The sequence below is a fragment of the Delphinus delphis genome, chromosome 18 (assembly GCF_949987515.2).
Source record: "Delphinus delphis chromosome 18, mDelDel1.2, whole genome shotgun sequence".
Classification (NCBI taxonomy): domain Eukaryota; kingdom Metazoa; phylum Chordata; class Mammalia; order Artiodactyla; family Delphinidae; genus Delphinus; species Delphinus delphis.
Window position 1 is genome coordinate 46,406,397 of NC_082700.1, and position 26,261 is coordinate 46,432,657.

The following is a 26,261-nucleotide window of genomic DNA, read 5'->3' on the forward strand; positions in this document are numbered from 1 at the left end:
CAGTATTTTGTTTTTCTCTTTCTGACTTACTTCACTCTGTATGACAGATTCTAGGTCCATCCACCTCACTACAAATAACTCAATTTCATTTCTTTTTATGGCTGAGTAATATTCCATTGTATATATGTGCCACATCTTCTTTATCCACTCATCTGTCGATGGACATTTAGGTTGGTTCCATGTCCTGGCTATTGTAAACAGTGCTGCAGTGAACATTTTGGTACATGACTCTTTTTGAATTATGGTTTTCTCAGGGTATATACCCTGTAGTGGGATTGCTGGGTCATATGGTAGTTCTATTTTTAGTTTTTTAAGGAACCTCAATACTGTTTTCCATAGTGGTTGTATCAATTTACATTCCCACCAAGAGTGCAGGAGGGTTCCCTTTTCACCACACCCTTTCAAGTAATTATTGTTTCTAGATTTTTTAAAAAAAAACAAGAAGTTTATTTAAACAAACAGACGCTTGACTTGAAGGGAAAACTATCTAGGATTCATTTATTTTAGAGTAATTTATCCCTACTTAAAGACAGATTGCCCTGCATGTAACAGCTACGTACAAAAAAGTTATAAAATTGTCCTTGGTTTTACAATGATAAATGAAAAACATTAAAATTCTCCAATCGAACAACGTATGCAAGAATTTTTATGTTCTTTTTTTGTTAAACAGTGAGAGCAAAATATCTTACTGGAATATAAAGATAAGAGCAGGGCTTCCCTGGTGGCGCAGTGGTTAAGAATCCACCTGCCAATGCAGGGGACACGGGTTCGAGCCCTGGTCCGGGAAGATCCCACATGCTGTGGAGCTACTAAGCCCGTGCGCCACAACTACTGAGCCAGCTCTCTAGAGCCCGTGAGCCACAACTACTGAGCCCATGTGCCAGAACTACTGAGCCTGTGCTCTAGAGCCTATGCTCTGCAACGAGAAGCCACCACAATGAGAAGCCCACGCACTGCAATGAAGAGTAGCCGCCGCTCTCCGCAACTAGAGAAAGCCCACGCACAGCAACGAAGACCCAATACAGCCAAAAATAAATAAATAAATAATTTTTTTTAAAAAAAAGATAAGAGCGGATGAGCATGCCACTAATGGAGAAAAGGGGGTATCTTCACAGAACCAGTATTTTTCCCCATTCCATCTCCATTCGATGTCAATCAAAACATACCATTGGCCATTTAGTTAAAAAAAAAAAGCAGTATGCTTGTGCACATATACCAGTTACTTTATGTATAAAAATAAAGGAATGGGGAAGGGGAAAAATGAAAGAATAGAGAAACTATACTGTAGTAGCCAGGATGCGGTGGAACCAAATTGCTGTTTTCTAATTGAGAGTGTCTTCTTGGTCGGGAGGAACAGAACTCTGGAGTAAAGTAGCAGGTTCCCTTTTTAGTAGACACCTCCTGTCTGCTGCTGGAGCACATCAATTGTATCTTCAGCCTCCATTTCCAGCTGCAGGTGTGTCTGTTTCATTGATTGGCTGCCCGTTAAATTGGAATCTGATCTGACTCATTGACAAACCCTATCATTCACAATAGGCTTTCATTAGTTTACTAAGTGGTGTATGCCTCTTAATCTTCAACTGCACCACAGAACCATCCTGCCCCGTCACCTTCAAATTAATACGATTGTTGTTCTCAGTCTTGACTCCTTCCTTGGACTTTTCATGGGCCACGGCGAGCGCCGGAGCCTCCTCCGCTGCCGCTTCCCAAAAGAGGTACCAGGTCCGCACCGAACGAGCACACAAGCAGCACCAAGAGGGCTGTTTCTAGATTTTTTGATGATGGCCATTCTGACCAGCGTGAGGTGATACCTCATTGTAGTTTTGATTTGCATTTCTCTAATAATTAGTGACGTTGAGCATCTTTTCATGTGCCTTTTGGCCATCTGTATGTCTTCCTTGGTGAAATGTATACTTAGGTCTTCTGCCCGTTTTTTAACTGGATTGTTTGTTTTTTTGATATTGAGCTCCGTGAGCTGTTTGTATATTTTGGAGATCAATCCTTTGTCTGTTGTTTCATTTGCAAATATTGTCTCCCATTGTGAGGGTTATCTTTTTGTCTTGTTTATGGTTTCCTTTAGGATTGCTAGATTTAAGAGAGACTTCAAGATGCATAGGTAGAATAAAGTAGATCTATATGTACTAACTTTAAAGAACATTCATACTATCTTGATAAATATTTTTAAAAGTAAGATTGCAGAATAATATTGTGTTCCTCCATTTGGGTTTTAATGTGTGTGTGTATGTGAGTGTGTGTGTAGGGGGTAGGGTTGTGTTTCTGTTAAAACGTAGAGAAAGGGCTTCCCTGGTGGCGCAGTGGTTGAGAGTCCGCCTGCCGATGCAGGGGACACGGGTTCGTGTCCCGGTCCGAGAGGATCCCACGTGCCGCGGAGTGGCTGGGCCCGTGAGCCATGGCCGCTGAGCCTGCGCGCCCGGAGCCTGTATGTTTTCTAAACTTTTTCTCTACTTTTTTTTTTTTTTTTTTTGTGGTACGCGGGCCTCTCACTGTTGTGGCCTCTCCCGTTGCGGAGCACAGGCTCTGGACGCGCAGGCTCAGTGGCCATGGCTCACAGGCCCAGCCACTCCGCGGCACATAGCGTCTTCCCAGACCAGGGCACGAACCTGTATCCCCTGCATCGGCAGGCGGACTCTCAACCACTGCGCCACCAGGGAAGCCCCTGTATTTTTTAATTGTTGGGATTTATTCCAACTCACATAAGATTTTTCAAAGGCATAGATTTGGCAACCAACGCATTATCGAACTCATAATAGGTATAAAATAAATGTTGATTCATTAGCTCGATCATTGACCTAACCCATCCACCAAACATAGGTAGATGTATAAAGATTATGAAAATAAGTGGTAAAATTTTTTCTAATGTATCTGTAAACAAGGATTACATTCCAACAATATTGTTTGTACCCAAAATCTAACTGCCAAGTAAGTATATACATACATATACTTGGAGACCCATACATACACACCTAAATGTGCTTATGATGTATGCATGGAAATACTTGGAGTGATGCACTCCAAAAGAAATCATTGATGTTGGTTATTATTGGAGAGGAGGTACTGAGGTTCTAGGATGGATGGAAGAGATCCTTTCAGTTAATATTCCTCCTCTGTAGTTTGAATTAGTTACTGCGTACATGTGGTATTCCCTCTCTCTCTCCCTTTCTTCCTCACCTTCTCCATTCATTATCAAGAGCAAGTATATTAAAGGAATATGGAAATGTTACAGCATCCCAGTAAAGGGATTTACTATAGGAAAAATTCAGAAGCATCTAAAAACATAACATGTGATTTGAAAGCTTCAAGACTGAGAAAAGGAGATAGCAAGGGTATCTAATGTATGCTCAGACAAGGAAAAATTATGTGGCAGAAGGAGTTCGTGCTTTATGGAGTCTTTGTAATACTTGCCTGTGTGTTCTAGTATCTACTAGTGACCTTGGGAAACATGATTTCCACAAACATAGTAAACATAAGTATCTAGATGAGTAAAACATTTGCCTCTGTCCTTTGAGTTACCTGACGCTAGTAATTGCAGGGAGTGTTCTGCCAGCATCCTCAGTGAGCCCAGTCCCTTGGAAGGAGTCTATAGTACACACGACTCCTACAGCCCCGCCTCAGCGTTTTAAAGGAGGATATTCACGTGCCAACCCCAGCCCTAAAACTTCAAGGTCAGCCTTTCCCACCATATTTCTAGCATTCCATTGGCACAATAAAAAACTCCACTATTTTATGTACTAAAGAATAAAAGCGGGGATGCTGCCAGTTAAACTGTGATGCAATGCTTTATTATCACTTTAATTTTAATTTTAGGCAAACATTCCTTTAGTCTTTAGGCAGTGATTTTTATCATACATTACACAACTTTTTCTCTATGCTTTTCTTCTAACACAAACTTTGTTTCAATGCCAAATCACGTTGTAATCTTTATGAAGACACTTGAAATGGTGGCTAAACTCAACCTATGAAGGATTATCCATACTCAGAACTCAATTGAAATCACAGTATAAACAGCTACGACCAAATTTCTTCATGTGCAAGCATGACCTTTCCTATGAAAACCTTTCCATTTTCATTTCATAGGAAAGGTGAAAAATAGTGTGATTTATTGGGTCCCATTGCCTCCCAAGGTGTTTTCCTGAAAACTTGTTGATACATAAAATTCCTTTAATAAAGAACAGTGCTTTTATTTCACCATTAGAAATACAAGGCTTAAAAAGTAAACACTTGGATGAGGTACTGTGTTGCCTACAATTTTTTAAATTTAGCAAATGCAGTTTAATTCATCAGTCCATCAAAAGTCTTTCTTCCAACCAGAACTGTCCTCCCTACTGTAGATCATGATTTCCTATTTTAAAATGTCCATTGCCTCCCAATGTCCAGATTCTTTAGCATGGCATAGAAGACCAATTTGACCCTAACCTACTTGTCGTCCTCATTTTCTGTTACCCTCCCTTCCCCAGGCCCTTGCTTGCAGCCGCCTTCTCTGCCAGGTAATGTGTCTTTTGCTCCTGCCCCACCACTTTATTATCCTGCTGCTTCTCAGTCTCCTTCGTTTCCTTTTGTTCCTCTGTTCCGTAACTGTCAGCGTGCCCCCGAGTTCTGTCCTGGCACTGTTTTCTTCTTACTAAGATGCACGTCTTACCACATCTTGTTCTGTGGCTTCAGCTACCACCCGCAATAAATCTTTTTGTTTTAACCTTTTTTTACTAAGTCAGTTGTGTATGGGCTAAGTATAGATAATCATAATTCAAAGAGTACAGAAGGAGTATTCAGCAAATACCAAGTCCTCCCCGCTCTTTTCACATCATCTCTGAACGTCTCTCTACTCAACCTCCTGCGTTAGTGGTACTGACTGGGTACAACCTCTTATACCATCTCTCATCTGAATTATTTTAGTAACCATCTGTTCCGCCTTACTCTATTCTTTAAGCCCTCCACCTTGTTGCCAGAGTGCTGTTTCTAAATATAAATCTGATTTTGTTTCTCCCACAGTCAGAGTTGTTTGTTTCCTAAGAATAATGATATATAAGACCGTCCATTATCCAGCCCCTGCCCACCTACCCAATTTCATCTTACATCACACACACACACACACACACACACACACACACACACATACACACTCTCACTCACTACACCATGCTCCCTCCATACGTAACTACTTGTCCTTTACTTGTAATTCTCCAAGCACTCTATGCTATTTTGTGTCTCCATGCTTTTGCACATTCTGGTGTCTGCCCAGCACACGCTTGTCTAAATCACAGATACTTGTCTTTCAAGATCAATTTCAAGTAATCACCTACTCTTTTAAGCCTTTTCTGAACCCCAGGTAAAAATGACTTATGTATCCCCATGATACCAAATATACCTATACACACACACACACACACACACACACACACACACACACACACACATAATTGTTGACATGGCTGTCTATAAGCTTTATAAGGGGAGGGACTCTGTTTTTATTGGTCTGGGTATTTCTCCCATTTAGTACATTTCTTGTTTCTAGTAGGTAGTAAATAGACATTTGTTGAAGGATTAGTTTTGGGTTTTTATGGGACAAAGTATATTAAAGTATTGAGGTATACTAGAATGAACTTGAAGCAGAGTGGAGATCCCAACCAAGAAGGCCAAAGAATGACAGTGAAATCAGAGCTGCTAATCAGAGAAAAAAAGAAAACCTTATAGTATCACAGACTCTACCACATGCTTTCTGTTATATATGGAACCAGAAGTCAGTATATATCATCTCTACCCAACACCACCATGAAAAAAAATACTTCAATTGCATGGGATCCGTAGAATCATCAACCTTTATTAAAAACACTGGGGAGTTTTTTCTTTTGCTTTGTTTTGTTTTAGGGTGAAAGGGAAATAAAACCAATAGCTAAGATGAGTAATAAAAAGATATAATAAAGGTTAAGAACGTCTTACATGTCTGTAGCGCTTAAATGTTGCTATATTCACTTACCATTGGATTATGAAAGCCATGGGCTTTCAAGTAAGGCAGACTGGCTTACATGACTCTAGGCAAGTTATTTATCCTCTGTAAGCCTCAATTTTTCAACCTGTAAGGTGGGAATAATAATACTGTATATATGTTTGCCCCAAGAATTAGAGATAACCCAATCTAAGTTAAGCATTTAGCATGCTGACATGTTAATCACTCAGTAAATGCTGACAGTTTTGTTGTTTGTTTGGTTTTTGTCCTATATGTCATTATATTTCACCTGGCCATGGTATTGATGAAATAAGTATTTTATTAATAAAGATGGCATTTTTTAAAAGAAATAGTAGTTCCAGAATTGGAGTAACTTATGCTTATTTTGCCTATATGGAAATATTCAGAGTGAACTATTCGAATGAATTTTAACACAATATAGTAAGATTTGTTAATGATAATTAATTTCTGTGAAGACGTACATGGTATTAAAACTGCAATTAAAGAGTAATCAGTTGCTCTTCTCAAATGAAAAAGTATATATATATATATATATATTTTTTTTTTTTTTATGGTACGCGGGCCTCTCACTGTTGTGGCCTCTCCCGTTGCGGAGCGCAGCCTCCAGACGCGCAGGCTCAGTGGCCATGGCTCACGGGCCCAGCCACTCCGCGGCATGTGGGATCTTCCCGGACCAGGGCACGAACCCGTGTCCCCTGCATCGGCAGGCGGACTCTCAACCACTGCGCCACCAGGGAAGCCCGAAAAAGTATATTTAATTGCATACAAACTTAGCATTTTAGGAGAAGTGTGCAAAACTGCATATTTTAAAACTAATAAAAACTTCAAATTAACTAGAATTGTTCAGTTTAAATTAGAGAACATGAATTACTGATAAAATTCAACTAATTTGTTGAATCATTATATAGAAAAGCAAGAGTTAAGCAATAATAATATGTAATAAGATAATTAAGATAAACATTATTTAACAGCACTGATAACATAGTCTTTATTACAAATATTTAAGTAAATACTTTATTAAAATCAAATTATGTGAATAGATAATAATAATAAAGGCTAGCAATTTTGAGTGCTTACTTAATACTAGTGGTACTATGGTGTGAAACCATAGAAATGTTCCTTGGGCTAACTGAAATCTTCAGAGTGTGAGACCCATGAGTTTACCAGCCTGCCAGGCTTCCTGAGGCCTGAAAGAAGTTCTTGTGACTGAGTGGACTTCATTAGATTGCCAAGTGTATCAGAGAAGAATCAGAGAATCAGAAAAGTGACTCAAATGCAAAGTCTATTCAGTTCATTCAGGTTCCTGATGGATATGCTGTTGGCCTAGTTAGCATATTGAGTACTGTAACACATGGTCCCTTCACTCTTCAGATCTAAAATTTTCACTTAGTGATCAAGCCCTCAGAAAACTGGCTACAAAGTTGACCTGAGACTGATTTGGATTTGGACTGATTTGAATATAAATCTGGTCCTTTATAATTAAAGTTGTAACTACCACCTGGACAAATATCTTTCATATTTTTTTGACCATGACCTGTAGTAAGAAATGCATATTACATAGCAACCCAGTACATATGTATGTATGTGTATTTGCTTGTGTGTGTGTGTGTGTATATATGTATATAGGTATGTGTGTGTATCTGAAATGATTTTCCCATCGCAGTGAATACCCTTACCACATGTAGCACCTTCTATTCATTGCTATTCTGTTCTGTTTCTTTTTTCTTTTTTTTAATACGGCTTGCAACCCACAAAGTGCAAACACTCATCTGGACAGATATGTAACACATTTTTTTCTCCTTATGGAAGCCTTCTTGAGAAATCAGTTTAGGGGTTGAAAAGAGAAGAAAGGTGAAAAAGTAAGAATGAGTAAAGCATGTTAGAGAGATAGGGAGTCATCTGGTGTGACTGTCGTATAAAAACCTGTAATGCTTCCCAGTTGTATGTATCCACCATCTCCAGGAGCAATGCTAATCTAATCTCTCATTTTGAATTAATAGTGTCATGGTGAAGCAATTGTTAATATGTTTCCATATTTTTGTCCTGCCCCTTTTCAATCTGTTTTTTCAGTTTGTTCAAGACTGCCCCTTGAACAATCTTGAACAAATTTACTGTGGTTTCTCCCGTTGGTTGGAATTAGTACCATTTACAAATATGAATAATTTCAGTCTGTAACTCTCCACCAAATTATTTATAATTCATATGTATGACCATGACTCAGAGAACCCCACTATTTTCCTTCTTTATCTAGGGAAGTAGTCAGGCTTCATCTTCACAAAAAGGCAACCCTCTCATTCCATGGTGGTTCCCTTCTTAAAATAAATCTTGTTTTACACTTTACTGAGTTTTTTTGAAGGCCTTATATCCATGTTTTAACATTTTTATCACTAAATCACAGACATTATTCTTGACAAACTCCAATAAATAGCAGGATTTTCCATTATAGAAACAATGTTACTTTTCCCCCAAATAAATTTGTATCCCTATGGCTCTTCACACAAGAAAGGACTGTGTAGGAAAAATTTATGAAGGTAATGTTATTGTAAAATGTCTTAGTCTATTCCATGTCATTTAACACAGCCTAAGAAATAAACTATTTAGGGACTTCCTAAATAGTGCAGTGGTTAAGAATCCGCCTGCCAACGCAGGGAACATGGGTTCTAGCCCTGGTCCAGGAAGATCCCAAATGCCACCGACCAACTAAGCCCGTGCGCCACAACTACTGAGCCTGCGTGCCACAACTACTGAAGCCCGCGTGCCTAGAGCCCATGCTCCGCAGCAAGAGAAGCCACCGCAATGAAGAGTAGCCCCTGGGCTTCCCTGGTGACGCAGTGGTTGAGAGTCCGCCTGCTGATGCAGGGGACACGGGTTCGTGCCCCAGTCCGGGAAGATCCCACATGCCGTGGAGCAGCTGGGCCCGTGAGCCATGGCCGCTGAGCCTGTGCGTCTGGAGCCTGTGCTCCACAACGGGAGAGGCCACAACAGTGAGAGGCCCGCGTACCGCAAAAAAAAAAAAAAAAAAAAAAAAAGTAGCCCCTGCTCCCCACGACTAGAGAAAGCCCGCACTCAGCAATGAAGACCCAACACAGCCAAAAATAAATTAATTAATTTTTTAAAAAAATTAAAAAGGAAAAGAAGAAATAAACTAAGTAAGTGACTTTGTCAAATGTTAGGTAGTATTTATATGAAATTCAGTCTTACAGTAAATATTTATTGAACGCCTACTATGTGCTGGGCACTGTTCTAAGCCCTGGGAATAATCAGTGGATAAAACAAACAAAAATTCCTGCCCTTTGGAGCTTATGTTCTACTGGGATTAGAAACAAGGATTTGTTCCAAGTAAAATATATTCTCAATTAGAACTTAAGTTGTATGAAGAAAGTAAAGCAGGAAAGAGGATAGCGACTGTTGCTGCCTATAGTTCTAGCCAAATGGGCACAAGAAAGACATAAAATGAATGCCATGGCTCTTGTATATCTTCTGAAAGTGACCAAAGCAGCAAGGAAAGTGGCTCTAGCTTGAAAGTCCCACATGAACAGAGGTGCCCGGGTAGAAGCAATCAGATATTTTTAGCATGGAAGAATGGCTGTGAAGCATATTTCTTTGTGGTAAATTGGCCACATTTCTTTACTGTTTGTCTGTGTGCATATACATGCAAGCTTTTAGTCCACGTTCTTTATTTTGGGAATAAAGGGTAAGGGAAAGGAATTCTTATCTCTTCACATTTTGGGCTAGTCTTACATAATACTGCTTTCTTTTCTGTTATCGAGAGGCAATGATGAATATTGGCGAAGCACGTGATACTGGAGCCAGACCCACTGGGTTAAAATCTCATTTTTGGTAACTTACAAGTTGTAAAAGTTGGATAAGTTGTTTAACCCCTCTGTGCCTCATTTTCCTCATTTGTAAAATATTAAGTTCCAAATAAAATGTTCTATTGAAATTTGATCAAATGAGTGGATTACTTTTAGTTTTGAAGACAGATTGTTTTGTAACATTTAATACAGAAAAAAAAACAAAAGCAAGGCAGAAGGAGAAAAAGTAACTTTTAAAAACAGACAAAGACATTCTGAAAAGACTACTTACTGTATGGTTCCAACTAAATGACATTCTGGAAAAGGCGAAACTTATGGAGACAGTAACAAGATCAGTGGTTGCCAGGAAATAATAGACAGAGCTACAGGGGATTTTTAGGGCTGCGAAAATATTCTTTATGATATAAACAGTGGATACATGGGATTACGGTTGGTCCTCCATATCCACAGATTCCACATTCACGGATTCAACCAACTGCAGGTCAAAAATATTCAGGAAAATGTCTGGAAAGTTCTAAGAAGCAAAACTTGAATTTGCTCACACCAGCAACTATTTACATAGTATTTACATTGTCTTTGCAACTATTCACATAGTATTTGCAATTATTTACATAGCATTTACATTGTATTAGGTATTATAAGTAATCTAGAGATGATTTAAAGTATATGGGAGGATATGTGTTGGTTATATGCAAATACTATGCCATCATATATATATTTTTTTATTTATTTATTTTATTTATTTATTTTTGGCTGTGTTGGGTCTTCATTGCAGCACGCGGGCTCTCTCTAGTTGCGGTGAGCGGGTGCTACTCTTCGTGGCAGTGTACGGGCCTCTCACTGCAGTGGCCTCTCCCGTTGCGGAGCACAGGCTCCAGGCACGCAGGCTTCAGTAGTTGTGGCACACGGGCTCAGTAGTTGTGGCTCGCGGGCTCTAGAGTGCAGGCTTAGTAGTTGTGGTGCACAGGCTTAGTTGCTCGATGGCATATAGGATCCTCCCAGACCAGGGCTTGAACCCGTGTCCCCTGCATTGGCAGGCGGACTCCCAACCACTGCGCCATCCAGGAAACCCAACCATCATATTTTATATAAGGGACTTGAGCATCCTCGGATATTAGTATCCATGGGGGGTCCTGGAGCCAATCCCCTGTGGATACCAAGGGACGAGTGTACATTTGTCAAAACCCATAGAATATACAGCACCAAGAGTGAACGCTAATGTAAACTGTGGACTTCTGGTGATAATGGTGTGTCAGTGTAGGTTCATTAATTGTAACAAATGGTGATGACTGTGGGGTTGTGGGAAGGCAGAGAATACGTGGGGCTCTCTGTACTTTTGCTCAATTTTGCTGTGAACCTCAAACTGCTCTAACAAAAGAAAAAAACAGAGACATGAAAGAGAATGAAATCTGAGAACCACAGAGAAAAGATAGGAGGAAAGGAAAGGAAGGAGTGAGGAAGATGTCAGTGACTCACTTTTCTGTGAAGGTAACTGTGGCCACCTTTTGTCACTTGTGCGATTTGGCAGTCCTTAAAGCTATTTTTGTTGGTAGCAGGAAAATACCCCCGGGAAAGTAACATTGTCTAGAGAAAAATTAACTTCTTGACATAGACAACAGAACTTACTTTTTTGTAATGTTAAGGAATTTGGGAGAGACTTCGTTTTCTCTGTGTGTCTGTGTATTTCATGTGGTACATCACTCCTTGTGAAGTTAGTGTTACATATTTTATGGATGCACACTATGTAATGTGACTGGACATGAGGAATAATTAAATTGTTGATGGGTAATAGTTTCATAAAGATTTAAAGTGAAGAGGCTGTTGGAACAAACAGTATTCATAGGTAATATGTGACATAATCAAAACACAATACCAGAAATTGCCCTTAACGTGTATAAATTTTCATTAATTATTGTCATTCTGTCTCTTATTTTTTGAGGTTCTGATGTAGAATTATATAGAAATTAACCTTTTTATTTTAGTAATGATGAACATATATTTACCATACAAAGGTCTGATTCATTACGTGGACAAAACATTAACTTTAATTGTAGTAACAGCTCTGTGTCTAACCTTGCCAAGTGCTTAAACCAAGATGTCTTTGTTATAGTTCATTCTGGAAAAAAATTCAATTACATGGATCCAGGACAATATTCTAGAATTTATTCTTTAAGCCATCTTTTTAAAGGTTCACATACCAGGTCATATGAATGTGTGTGTGTGCGCGTGTGTGCACCAAATGCCAGCCACCACTGAAGAAAAACAATGACTTATTTATAAATTATATTCTGTTTACACATCAAACAAATAATATAATTGTTTAAACTTTTTCCCTTACTGGTGTGCCTTGATAATTCATAAATGACTATAATTTTTTTCTTTCAAGAGCTATTACAAATCACACTATAAATCCCTCCTTCCCCATCAGCATTGTTGTACAAGTGAACCACATTAAAATGAATTTCTCAGGGGCAACTTTGAGGGGGAAAGAAATTTAAAGCACTTGATCTTGAAAATTCCATTCTCTGACACTAATCACCGGTCCTTCCAGCTCTCCCAGTCCTTCCAGCTCTACCAGTCCTTTCATTCCCAGTAAATCTGTGCTTTATTTGTACTCATTAGGAGTCCCAGACTCATAAACTCTTCGCATTTCCAATCTGTCAAGCCCCTCCTGGCTCCACTTTGCCTCCTAACCCAGCCTTGGACCTTATCAACCATCTGAGCACTACATTCATGAGCACTCGCCATTGCTTCGTTGCCAGATTCATCCATCAGGCTTTTCTTGACATTCCCACCTTTAGCCTAGTATCTTACAATCAGGTAGTTACTCTATCAACATTTAATGAAAGGGAGGAGAGGAGAGAAAATTCTTTAATTCTGTGTTAACGTACTGAAAATTTCTTGTGGAAATTTGCTACTTTTGCTGCTTGGAAGCATAACAGATTCATGTTGTTGAACATCAACAAGGCCCTCATTCCTGTTGCCCGGTATTTTTATTTTTCTGTATCTATCCTATTTCCCATTATCTTTATTGCAGGTCACTTCCACTTCCCCAAACCATCAATTCCATCATATATCTTTTCATTATTACAATTAAATCATCTAAATTTATTTTCCTGAGTCTTTTTCACCCAGGGATTTTTTAATCTCTTCCCTTACTTTTTTTCCCCTGTGGTCCCTCTTCAACAAATGAGCACGAGTGCGCGTGTTCGTGTGCGTGTTAACATACATAACTTTCAAAACTTAACCGTTCTCTCTGTTCTTAATTCCTTCTGCTCTCTCCCCTCTTCCTTCAGCTATGCCCTTCCTCAGTGATCACCAATGACTTCCTCATTGTCATTATTCTCGTCTCAGTCCCCTGATCTATCTGTGGCATGACATTATAGATATTATAGATATTCTAGAAATTTTGTCCTCTCTTTGCTTTGCAACACCGTTCTCCCTCATATGGCTCTTTAGTCTTCTTAGCTGATATAGTCATCTTCTTCTAGACCTGGAATGTAGGTGTCCCTCATTGTCTGCCCTTTGCTCTGTTCTTACACCTCAGTGGTGGTTCTCAAATGTTAGTGAGTGTAAGAATCATCTAAGATTTTTGTTGAAAATGCAGGTTTCTAAATCCTGCCCTCAGAGACTGTGATTAAGTAGGTCCAGAATGAAGCCCAGGAATCTGCATTTTTAACAGGCTATTCTTGTGACGCTAATAAAAGTGATACAGAAAAGAAATAATCCTCTGCCGTCCTATGTACTCCTGTGACTTCAGTCATCACTTCCACACTGATTACTTTCAAATATTTTAACATCCTCCTCTCATGAATTTCTCCTTATTATCTGGACCATACTCAGGACCAGCACAGGGTTGACAATCAATGAGTATGTGCTTGCTTTTGGTTATTAAAATAAAAGAATATTTGCACAAATATTTGTAAAACAGATGTTGCCCTCAGCCCACAAGTGTCATTCTGCCACCACTATCCGTCTGTCCTGGTCCCTCTCCTAAGATCTTCTAGACCTCCCCATCTTCTGGCAACAAAAAAGTAACACCTAGAACCACAGAGTTTCTTCAGGATCCTGCCCCAGTGCAAAGGCTGACATCCTAATTGGTGACTTGTATCCATTAAATATTACCCCTGTTGAAGATGATGATGTCATTAACCATATAGGGACCTAGGAGAAGAAGCCAGCGTTAATGGGGAGGATGGCAAATTCAGCATGTGAGATGGTTTATGTGCAGTACTTTTAAACCTACTAGAATAGTTGAATGGAGTGGCCTATAACAAGTCCAAGACCACAAGAGCTGTGCCTTCCAAATTGGACTGATCATCAGAATCTAAGGCCCAACCCTGAGAAATTTTGATTCACTGGGACTGGGGCAGAGCCCAGAAATCCGCTTTTTAACATTTCCCCCAGTGCTTCTGATGATTGGCTGGGTTTGAGAACTACTGCTGTGGACTGAGAACACAGAAAAGTAGTACCAAAGTATTGCCCCCTACTGGACCTCAAATAGGCATTTTCCATTCCATGGCACAGTCAGAAAGATCAGGCAACAGGATATGTGGGTTTTTCAGCACAACTAATTACCACTACTAGAAGGTGTCACTTGTATATATTTTATACACGGAAAGCATCTCAATGTTAAATTCCATTCAACAGAATGCGTTTTGTCCCTGGTAAGGAAGAGTACCATTTCTAGGAGTTTCTTTGAAAATAAACTCCACAAGAAAAAAAATCCCACTTTTAGGAAAAACACAACAAATTGTAGTCACCTTCATATGTCTTTTAACTTTAAGAGAACATATGTATTATAATCAGGTGTTGCTTTTCTCTGAATCATGTGTACAGTTTACTGAAACAAAGGAGAAATAACGATTCTATAAAATGTTGTATCATGGGTTTGGTCCTGCATCATTCATTACGTATATGATTCCTGAGTCACTAATTACTAAGGCTTTATAAGGAAAAGATTACTAACAATAGGCAAAGTGAGCGATTGTGAAACTTTTTTTAATACTAATGATTATAGTTACAGAAAGATTTTTTAACCATATTGGAGGAATTAAATTCTGTTAAGTTACACTGATTTCAAAAATAGATATTAGCATCACTTTTCACTGAAAAATATACGTGTACTTTTCCCTGAGTTATTAAATTAAATTTGGGGGATTTAGAAGCTCACAAGTTTATAAAGAAACATTCTTAAAGTTGACAGCACTATAGAAGTTTTATTATCTAGAGAGTGAGAAGTTTGTAGGTTGTATAGTAGAAATACATTCTGAAAGTAAGGCTTTTGACCCTTAATTTTGTTATAATACTAAAACCTAATATATGTAATTGCAGTAATGAGAAAAAAACGAACTAAAATAATTAAGACTAATGCCTGCTGTTATATTTTTTATGTAACTGAAGTCAGGTTTGATAAGTTTAAACATGGCTCATTCTAGACTACAGCTGACTACAATTTGAAAATGCCCTTAGTTCTTTCCTACACCACCCAATCCCCCCACATGCACCCCGGGCTATTCTGCACTTCGAAACACAAAACAACTTGCCAGTTCAGTTTATTCAGTTAGGGTCAGTTCTGTAAAAACAAAGTCAAGGCAATTGTTTGATTTAATTAACTAGTGAAACTGGTTGTACAGGTAAGTAGGACTTAGTTTTATTTTTGTCCAGCTGCATATTTGAATGTTCATAAAGTAACTTAGTAGAGTAATAAGATTCCAGTGACATTATAATAGATTTTAAAGAATGATTACCAAAGCAAGGAAAAAGGACACTAAAACCCAAACTATAGAAAATATTTATGGTATTTTTTTCTTTATGGCTCTCCTTTCACTGCAATGAATTGTGTCCAAAAAAAGTCTTCTTTCCTTTCACTATTCATTTCTTATTCTTTGAGGAATTTTTTCCTGGGCTATACTTAATGCAGCCATAACAAAAATGTCTAGTATAATTTAGATGAATAGTTTACATAGCTTTTATAAAGTGGTCCTCAAACTGTGTGCAGATATCCTCTAACAGTTGGTCAGCCACCTCTTGGCTTCACTTTCCTCCTCACCTACCTGGACCTCATGGTTGATCATTTTCACAATGAATGTTTCTGCCTTTGATTCTTTCTGCCTTCCTCTCTACCTTCCACTATACCCATCCTGCCCTTCTCTCCTCTTTCAGCTTCGAGACTGCTAGTAACTCATTATTTTTTTTTCCCTGTGAGAGGGAGACCAAAAAACTTGCAGTGCTACGGACTTCCCTGGTAGTGCAGTGGTTAAGAATCCACCTGCCAATGCAGGGGACACAGGTTCAAGCCCTGGCCCGGGAAGATCCCACATGCTGCAGAGCAACTAAGCCCATGTGCCACGTCTACTGAGCCTGAGCTCTAGAGCCCATGAGCCACAACTACTGAGCCCATGTGCCACAGCTCCTGAAGCCTGCACGCCTAGAGCCCGTGCTCCGCAACAAGAGAAGCCACGACAATGAGAAGCCCACACACCGCAACGAAGCGTAGCCCCCGCTGACTACAACTAGAGAAAGCCTGCACGCAGCAACAAGGACCCAACACAGCCACAAATTAACTAATTAATTAATTTGTAAAAAAAAATTGCAGTGCTAAAATAAATATGTTTAGATCTTAATTTGAAAAAAAAATGTATAGAACTTGTAAATGTAGTTTATTTGAGAAGGAAATAGAAATCATTTCTTGTCCTAGAAAAATAGCAAATCTTTAGCCTCAAACTCGTTAGGGGTTGTAAAGGAAAGAGGAAAAAAAATTTTTTCATATAAAAAGCTAGAAATTTTTTGTCAAAGGACATTTAAGTTCATAAATCAGGAATTTTATAATTTATTATTCTGCATAATAAAATACTCCCTTCCCCACCCCCCCATCCTTATAATAATAGATATCCACCACTTTTGTTCTTATTGTTCAGTTTTTGCATATCCAACTTTAGAATACCTTTTTTGAGAACTTACTATATACCAAAGTAGGGGCCTCCTGATACTGACAGTGCTGTGTTTAGTCCTGTTCTAGCATACATTTCATATTTGCTTAGGAGAAAAAGAGTAAACACGAAGAAGCAAAAAGAAAACTAAGGTTGGGACTTCCCTGGTGGCCCAGGGGTTGGGAGTCTGCCTGCCAACGCAGAGGACACGGGTTTGAGCCCTGGTCAGGGAAGATCCCACATGCCGCGGAGCAACGGAACCCGTGCACCACAATGAAGAGTAGCCCCCGCTCGCCGCAACTAGAGAAAGGCCACATGCAGCAACGAAGACCCAAAGCAGCCAAAAATTAATTAATTAATTAAAAAAAAAAAAACACTTAAGGTTGGTTGAGTATATAAAATGATAAAATCCTTTAGAAAGAACTTTGGTCTTATGTGTCAAGAGTATTACATAGTTATACCCCTTTAACCTTAGTGCATCTTCTGTTCTGAAAAAATTTAACAAACAAAATATTAAGAAAAAACGTCTAGGGACTTCCCTGGGGGCGCAGTGGATAGAACTCTGAGCTCCCAATGCAGGGGGCCTGGGTTCAATACCTGGTCAGGGAACTAGATCCCACATGCATGACGCAACTAAGAGTTCACATGCCACAGCTAAGGAGCCAGCGAGCCACAACTAAGGATCCCACGTGCTGCAACTAAGGAGCCCTTCTGCCACAACTAAGGAGCCCGCCTGGCACAACCAAATAAATAAATATGAGAAAAAGATAAAACATCTACAATACAAAACTAGTTTGTTTTAGCATTATTTATACTAGTCAAAAATTGATAGCATCCTAAATGTTTACTAGTATAAACAATGTAATTAAACTTTAGCACATTGGCTTACTAGACAGTTTTGTAACCATTAAAAATACAAAAATATAAATGAAGGTATTCTAACAGCCTGGAAGAATGATTATGATATAAGGTAAAGTAAAAAAGAATAATATAAAGTTGTACATAGTATACAACATAGTATATATACAACTATATACATAGTATACAACTGTACTAAGTTGTACATAGTATATTAACATTGAACAATCCAGAAAGGAACTAAAACAATTTCATTTATAAAATAAAATAGAAATAAATTTGATCAAAGGGGAGAAAGACTTGTACACTGAAAACTACAAAACATTCCTGAAAGAAATTAAAGAAGACCTAATAAATGGAAAGACATCCCAGGCTAATGGATTAGAAGACTTAAGATTGTTTTTTGGTTGGTTGTTGGTTGGTTGGTTGGTTTGGGGGTTATTTTCTTTAATTTTTTAAATTGAGGTATCATTGATTTACAACATTGTTTAAGTTTGAGGTATACAACATAGTGATTCACAATTTTTAAAGATTATACTCCATTTATATTTATTATAAACTATTGGCTATATTTCTTGTGGTGTACAATATATTCTTGTAGCTTTTTTTTTTTTTTTTTTGGCCACTCAGCTTGTGAGATCTTAGTTCCCCAACCAGGGTTTAAACCCGGGCCCTCAGCAGTGAGAGCATGGACTCCTAACCACTGGATCGCCAGGGAGTTCCCACTTATTTATTTTATACCTACTAGTTTGTACTTCCCCTACCCCTCTCTTCCCCCTCCCTCTTTTCCCTCTTTCCACTGATAACCACTAGTTTCTTTTCTATATCTGAGAGTCCTTTTCTTTTTTGTTATATTCACTAGTTTGTTGTATTCTTTAGATTCCACAGATAAATAACATTATAGTATTTGTCTTTCTCTGTCTGACTTATTTCACTAAGCATAATACCCTCCAAGTTCATCCATGGTGTTGCCAATGGCAAAAATTCATTCTTTTTTATGGCTGAGTAGTATTCCATTGTGTGTGTGTGTGTGTGTGTGTGTGTGTGTGTGTGTGTGTGTGTGTGTATACCACATCTTCTTTATCCATTCATCTGTTGATGGACACTTAGGTTGCTTCCATGTCTTGCCTATTGTAAGTAATGCTACTGTGAGTATTGGGGTGTGTGTATCTTTTCAAATTAGAGTTTTCATCTTTTCTGGATATATGCCCAGGAATAGGATTGCTGGATCATATGGTAGTTCTATTTTTAGTTTTTAAAGGAAACTTCAGACCGTTCTCCATAGTGGCTGTATCAATTTACATTCCCACCAACAGTGCACGAGGGTTCTCTTTTCTCCACATCCTCTCCAACATTTGTTATTTGTGGTCTTTTTGGTGATAGCTGTTCTGACAGGTGTGAGGTGGTATCTTACTGTGATTTTGATTTGCATTTCTCAGATGATTAGCAATGTTGAACATCTTTTCATGTGCCTGTTAGCCATCTGTATATAGAAGACTTAATATTGTTAAGATAGATAACAGTACCACCCAAAACAGCTTACAGATTCAGTGCAGTCTGTATCAGAATCCCAAAGGCATGTTTTTGCAGCAATAGAAAAACCCATTCTAAAATTCATGTGGAATTTCAGGTGACCCCAAATAGCCAGAACAATCTTAAAAAACAAAAGTTGAAAAACTCAGATTTTAAAATTTACTGTGAAGTTACAGTAACCACAACAGTGTTGTGCTGGCTTAAGGATAGACATATAAGACTGATGGAATAGAATACAGAGCCCAGAAGTAAATCTCACATATATGGTTAATGGTTTTTCCAGTAAGGTTGCCAAGACCACTCAATGGAGAAAAGACAGTCTTTTTAACAAATGGTGCTGGTAAAATTGGATATCTGTGTGTAAAAGATTGAAATTAGACCCATGTCTTACACTATATACAAAAATTAACTCAAAATGGATCAAAGTCCTAAATTTCAAAAAGAAAGGTATAAAACTTATAGAAGAAAACATAGGAGAATATCTTTATGACCTTGGATTTGGCAGTGGTTTCTTTAAAATGACACCAAAAGTATGGACAACAAAAGAAAAGTAGGTAAGTTGGATTTCATCAAAATTAAAAACTTTTGTGATCCAAAGGGCCATATCAAGATAGTGAAAAGACAACCCACAGAATAGGAGACAATATTTGCAAATCATACAGCTAATAAGGGCTTAATATCCATAATATATAAAGAACTCCTACAATTCAACAGCAAAAAAAAAGAAAAAAAAAGACAGCCTAACTAAAATATGGGCAAAAGACCTGAATAGACATTTCTCCAGAGAGGATATACAAATGGCCAATAGGCACATAAAATAACTTTGTTGGCGAGGATGTGGAGAAATTGGAACCAAGTGCATTTCTGGTAGGAATGTAAGATGATGCAGCCACTATGAAAAACAGCTGGCAGTTCCTCAAAAAGTTAAATATAGAATTATCATATGACCTAGCAATTCCACTCCACTCCTAGGTAGATACCCAAAGGAATTGAAAACAGGGACTCAAAACAGATATTTATATACCACAACATTGGTCACAATAGCCAAAAAGTGGAAACAACACAAGTATCCACCAACAGATGAATGAATAAACAAAATATACTATAAACATACATTGGAATATTATTTAGCCATAAAAAGGAATGAAGTTCTGATACATGGTACAACCTGGGTGAACCTTGAAAACATTACAATAAGTAAATTAAGCAGACAAAAAATGACAAATGTCATATGATTCCACTTACATGAGGTATCTAGAATAGGCAAATACAGACAGAGAGAATAGGGGTTTCCAGGAAATGGGGGATAAGAGGAGTGTTTTTGCTTAATGGGTATAGAGTTTCTGTTTGGGTTGATGAACATGTTCTGGAAATAGATACTAGTGATGGTTACACATCAAGAATGTACTTAATGCCCCTGAATTGTACACTGTAAATTGGATAAAATGGTAAATTGTATGTTGTTTATATTTTAAACATAATCGTTTAAAATTTTAATTTTACATAGTGATTTAGGTACGTAAATTATACATAGTGGTTTAGGTACATAAGTAAAGATGGAAGGGAATATGAAGACATGAAAAATTACTAAATTATCCTGTGATTATATTATTTTGAGTAGAAATAAAGTTCAAATAAAAGTTTCATTTTTAGCTAAAGAATAGTTATGTTGATTAATAATTTTTAAAACCTTCGAATTTATACAGGAAGAGCTTTTCAGAGTAATTCATATAAGGGAGAGTTGGTGTACTGTATCTGTGCTAGAACATTCTGAACAATTTTAGGTTCTTATAAAATTGTCTAGATTTTAATGAAATCTGTTTTTCTTTAGCTTGACAGGGCCAATTCTCTGTTAAACCAGACTCAACAACCTTACAGGTATCTCATTGAATCAGTGCGTCAGAGAGATTCTAAGATTGATTCACTGAAGGAGTGTATTACCCAACTTGAGAAAGACGTCAGGTAAACCATCTACAAATCTTTTATTTGAGTAATAAAGGCATTGTAAGCACAATACTGCTATAGACGAATTCAGGTTGGAAATTGTGAAGAAAATATTGAAATAACGAAGGGGGTCTTAAATGTAATGAGTTCAATTTCTCTTAGAAAAACTAAGTCACATCACATTAAGGTGTTCACAAACAGATAAAATGTACAAATTTACTTAGATTCATGTTGACTTTACCAAGGAATTTTTAGGCGTTTCTTCCACTGACCCTTTACATGAAGTAAACCATGAATTACCTCGATGTAAATAAATTCCTTTCACTTCCTTAGATTGAAATTGTTTTCTTACATGACACCTTATCCAAAAGACTTGCTCCACTGAATAATCATTCAAATTCTTTACCTGTTCATCTATATGATCATTTTAGTCTTTTTAAATAACAGTAGAAGAATGATTCTATATAAAGAAAGAGGTTTTAATTCATGGATGCTTAGTTAGTTGGCTTGTTATTAGATCTTAAGATTATTTAGAATAAGTAAGTAGATAAATTATCAACCAATTTATAAAGGTAGAAGCAAAGAATTAGATGGGAGAGAAAATTCTTAAATTAAGGAATTAGAAAAGGTAGTTTATTGAAAAATATAGTTATTGGAAAAGATAGCTGTTAAATTCAGGTTTCCTAAGATATATAACCAAAAATATAAAACTGCTGGTAATTAACTCCAAACTGTGAGTGTTCTTTTTGATAAATCAGAGTAGTTATCTTTTCCTCTCGTTTCTACCCCACCAAAATAATTGGTCCAAAACTTTATTCCTGATCAGAATTTTTTGACAATATAATGAAGTAATTTTAAATCACATTTATGTTTTAAATGTCAACATGAGTAACAATTTATTTGTAGATTAATTTTAAAGTTAAAATTAATATTTAGAATATTCATAACCAGCATTAATAAATCAATTCAGTGAATTAATTAAATAGTTCTATAAATAGCTATTGGGAGCAATAGAAATTATGTCTCATCATTCACTGGAGACTTGCTTATCTTAAGGAAATTGAGGAAAGAACCCCAAAGAGAACCTTTTCTTTCCATACTATATATTTGATATATTTGAAGTTTTGTATAGTGTTTTGTCTTACCTTTGTAATCTTGGAGCAGGGATATATAAAAGGCCTGTGGAAAAAATTACCTCTTTCACAGTTACCTTCAAGTAAGTTTATTTGAATAGTTATTTTACTAAGAACTAGGAAAGCTGAAAATGTTTAATATAAAGAAAAATAATAGCCAGCTACAGGAGAAAATTGTAATGATGAACAAATTCAGCCCTAGAGAAATTTAGCAACTTGTCATCTAAAAACATATTAGTAAAAAAAAAAAATAAAAAAAAAATAAAAACATATTAGTTTTGTGATAGGGCCAAAATTTGAATCCAGATCTGTCTGCTTTCTAATTCCATACTCTTAACCATTGTGTTATACTGCCTCCCTATGTTCTAATCTGAATAAGGGATAATTTTTCTTTAACTAATGTAATTAACGAAGAGAAGCAAAAAAAAAAAAGTGTAGAATAGTGGTTAAAAGGAAGGCTTTTAATGAGTTGATAATTGTTGAGGCTGGGTGACAGATACATTGTTATAGTTTCTCTCTTGAAATATTTCATAATAAAAAAAAAAAATTCCCTATCTGCATTGTCCAGTATGGTAGCTGCTAGCTACATGTGGCTATTGGGCATCTGAAATATGGTTAGTGTTACTGAGGAACTAAAATTTTAATTTCATTTGAATTAAATTAATATTAATTTTCATTGCCACTTGTGGCTAGCTAATAGCTATGGTATTGGACCCTATAGCCAATTTTCTCATCTGTGAAATGAGAGTGGCACCAACAGCACTTAATTCACATGGTTATTCAGAGGATTAAATGATATAACCTTTGTAATATATATAGCACTATTCCTATACATTGTTAAAAATGCTTTTTAAATGTTTGCTATTACTAGTATTGTCTTATATTTAACACATTTTTATGTTGAAAATTATCTTTGAAGTGAGAAATAACATTTCTCAAAATATGCTGAATTTTGACAAAAATTAGGACTCCCTTAATTACAGCAACAGTAATCACAAGAACTATGCCAATTATGGAATTAAACAAAAAAAAATATTTTGTGTGCTAAACATCTGAAGGCTTTAAAGCTGTCTGTGTCTCATATATTTATTGTATACTATTTTAGTAGATTCTGAACTAATATTTCACAGGATATGAAGTCTTGCTCTTCATTGAAGCAACTATCTTCTAATGTGAAAAGTTAAGGTGCTTTCCGAATTTTAATTATGGCTTGTGAGATGCTGTAGCTGTACCCTGATGACGTGAATGAAAGGATGTGATGCCATACAATACAATCAACAAGTCAGATACAACAGGTTAGATCACATTTCTATCTACCATCACCCTGACTCTGAGCCAACGGCATTTCAAATAGAGTAGAATTATCCTGGGCTTTGACTACACGTCAGCCTGATTTCTCTTCTCATGGTAAATGTGTCTGTAAAATGTAGATACTAATGTGAACATCAAGGGGTAGTTGTGAGAATTAAATGAAGTAACATATATAAAAAGCTTCCGGCACACAGGAGGAGCTCAGTAAATGTTACCTCCCTTCCTTTTGTCCTTCATTAATTCGAAATTTAAACATTCGATGATCCATCCAAAAAGATGACTAAGTGATTATGTTCCTTGATCATTCCTGTTACTTTTTGCTGGGTGTGGATTTTAATTGTAAAGAATACTTACATTAACTGGTTAATTTGTAAATGTTTCTCTAGCTTATACAATAAAAGCTCTTTAAAGAACTGAATATAAATTTTATCATTTTCTTACAAAATAAAACAATATCACATCCACAACTTGCCAATTTAGCCATCGATACAATTTATTCAATGCCTAGAAAGATTAGCGCAAACATGCACTAAAATGAAATCGTGATAAACATGTTAAAAGCTAACATTTGAGATATCACTACTAACTGTCATTAAAGTAATACTCTGTTCTAAAAGTAGTACTTTTAACTCTCCTCCACCAATCTATAAGAGACAATCTGGGTTATAGTGTTTGATCTATAGTTCAGGACCAAAGGAAGCACGGAAAGAGAATAATTAGTATAAGTTTTCTTTCTCTGTTTTCAATTCTCCATTTATCGTTAACTAGTCATTTAGGAAGAAAAGACTACTTAGGCACTTATAAGGCTAGGCCAGAGTATATTGATCCAGGAAGTTAAAGAACAATATATCAGGAATATGTTTTCATATAGCAGGTGAAACAGAGCCATAAACATGAATTTCTGAGTAATAATTAACAGTGAATTGAACAATTATGGGTGTAATATACCATTCACGGTAGACGTGCTCATAAGGAGATTTGTTTTGTAGTTGCTTTATGAGTCACGCATAGAAGCTTTGTATTTTTAAAGGTAAGTTTCCACTGTTATGAAATGTCTTATGGAGACTAAACTTCTATTGAGTAATTACTGTGTGTGGAAGAACACAGAGTATAATCATCATCGTATTCAGTTTTAGAGACCCACGTGTTGAAGGTAGTCTCCCTTGTAATTTAAGAAAGAGAAGCCTAAGACTTTGAAAATATATATCCAAGTATTGTCTGTGGAGCCAACGTCTTGCAAATAGAACTGAGTTGCTTTGTCAACCAGTTTATCCACTTACCTTTTATTCCATGTTATATGTTTAGTTTTGTTATTTAAATATGGAATACTTACTTTATTCTGAAGAAATTAAACACTACATAGAAAGCATTTCTAATGAATTATTCAGTCAAAATTCTTTAATTACATCAACATTCCGTTCCTATTACACTACACTTTATTTAATGGGTCTGTTGGTGTTTGAGAGCCTACGTGTGTGTGTCTGTGTATCTGTGTATGTGTTTGTGCGAGCGCACCCATGTATGTACTGCATGTAAGCGCATGTTTACATTCTGTGTGTATGTGGGTACATGTATACGAACATGTATATGTGCATGTATATGAACACATCTGTTCCTTGAATATTCCTATTCGTATTTACTGAACATTTATTTTCACTTTGAAAAATATTTTGGGGACTTCCCTGGTGGCTCAGTGGTTAAGAATCCACCCACCAGTGCAGGGGACACAGGTTCGAGCCCTGGTCCGGGAAGATCCCAGATGGCACAGAGCAGCTAAGCCCGCACACCGCAACTACTGAGCCCACGCGCCGCAACTACTGAGCCCACGTGCCGCAACTACTGAAGCCTGCACATTCTAGAGCCTGTGCTCTGCAACAAGAGAAGCCACTGCAGTGAGAAGCCCGTGCACTGCAATGAAGAGTAGCCCCTGCCCGCCGCAACTAGAGAAAGCCCACATGCAGCAACGAAGACCAAACACAGCCAAAAAATAATAGAAAAATAAAAGAAAGAAAAAGAGAAAGAGAAATATTTTGTCTTCAGTGTGACCCTAGCTAAAGAGAGAATTTTAAAGTTACAGAAACACCTGATCTTTACCATGCTTTGGGGGACTCAAGCAGAACACAGCACTCAGTTTCCTTTTTATCATCTAGTTCTTTTCAACTCCTCAGCTCAGTAGGATCTCTGACGCCTAACTCCAAAAGTCAGTTTGTTTTTATGCTGAGCTGCTTACCTTTATTGACATTTAATTACTGTTTTCCTCTGATGACTGTTTCTCATCTAAATTAGTAAAACGATATAGCATTTTGTAGAGTTTTATGTAATCATTCATTAGATAATTCACATGTCCCTTTGACATACATGAGTATTATTTTCCACTTTTACGGATGTGAAAACAGGTTCAGTGGGGTGGTATGTGTCGTGCTTTACACCACACAGTTGAGTCAGTGGCACAGTTGGAAACAGAAGTCAGAGTTCCATCTAGTCTTTTCAAAGGACAAACTCTGATGCTTCCTTGGGGAAGTTCTCAATTAGTAGGAGGGAGGAAAATGTACATTTTTTTTTTACTCTTAAGTCCTTGGAATTACCAGTGCTTGCAGAATACTACTACTATTCACTGAGTTTAAAAAAACTTCTCCCTAATATTTTGAAAATTGGTGGCATTCTATTTTCTTAAAGTATAACTTAAAACATCTTACCTGTTCAGCAAAACAATTCTCATTAATTTTACCTTTACAGATTTTGTTTTGACATT

The 26,261-nt window shown here is 37.1% G+C and overlaps 1 protein-coding gene and 1 pseudogene across 2 annotated transcripts in view; one reads left to right on the forward strand and one right to left on the reverse strand.

The window, feature by feature from the left end:
- The window catches only part of PIBF1 (progesterone immunomodulatory binding factor 1), a 211,905-nt gene that overhangs the window by 155,812 nt on the left and 29,832 nt on the right, over positions 1–26,261 (forward strand). The window contains exons 15-16 of one of the 2 annotated variants that reach the window (XR_009516771.1): positions 20,953–21,083; positions 23,329–23,493. Coding sequence is in view for 1 of the 2 variants with exons in the window: in XM_059995626.1 (XP_059851609.1) it covers positions 20,953–21,083 (131 nt within the window). In the remaining variant the exon portion in view is untranslated. The remainder of the gene's footprint in view (positions 1–20,952; positions 21,084–23,328; positions 23,494–26,261) is intronic. The other variant, XM_059995626.1, reaches the window with a different exon arrangement.
- Positions 1,260–12,546, reverse strand: LOC132413889 (small ubiquitin-related modifier 2 pseudogene; annotated as a pseudogene).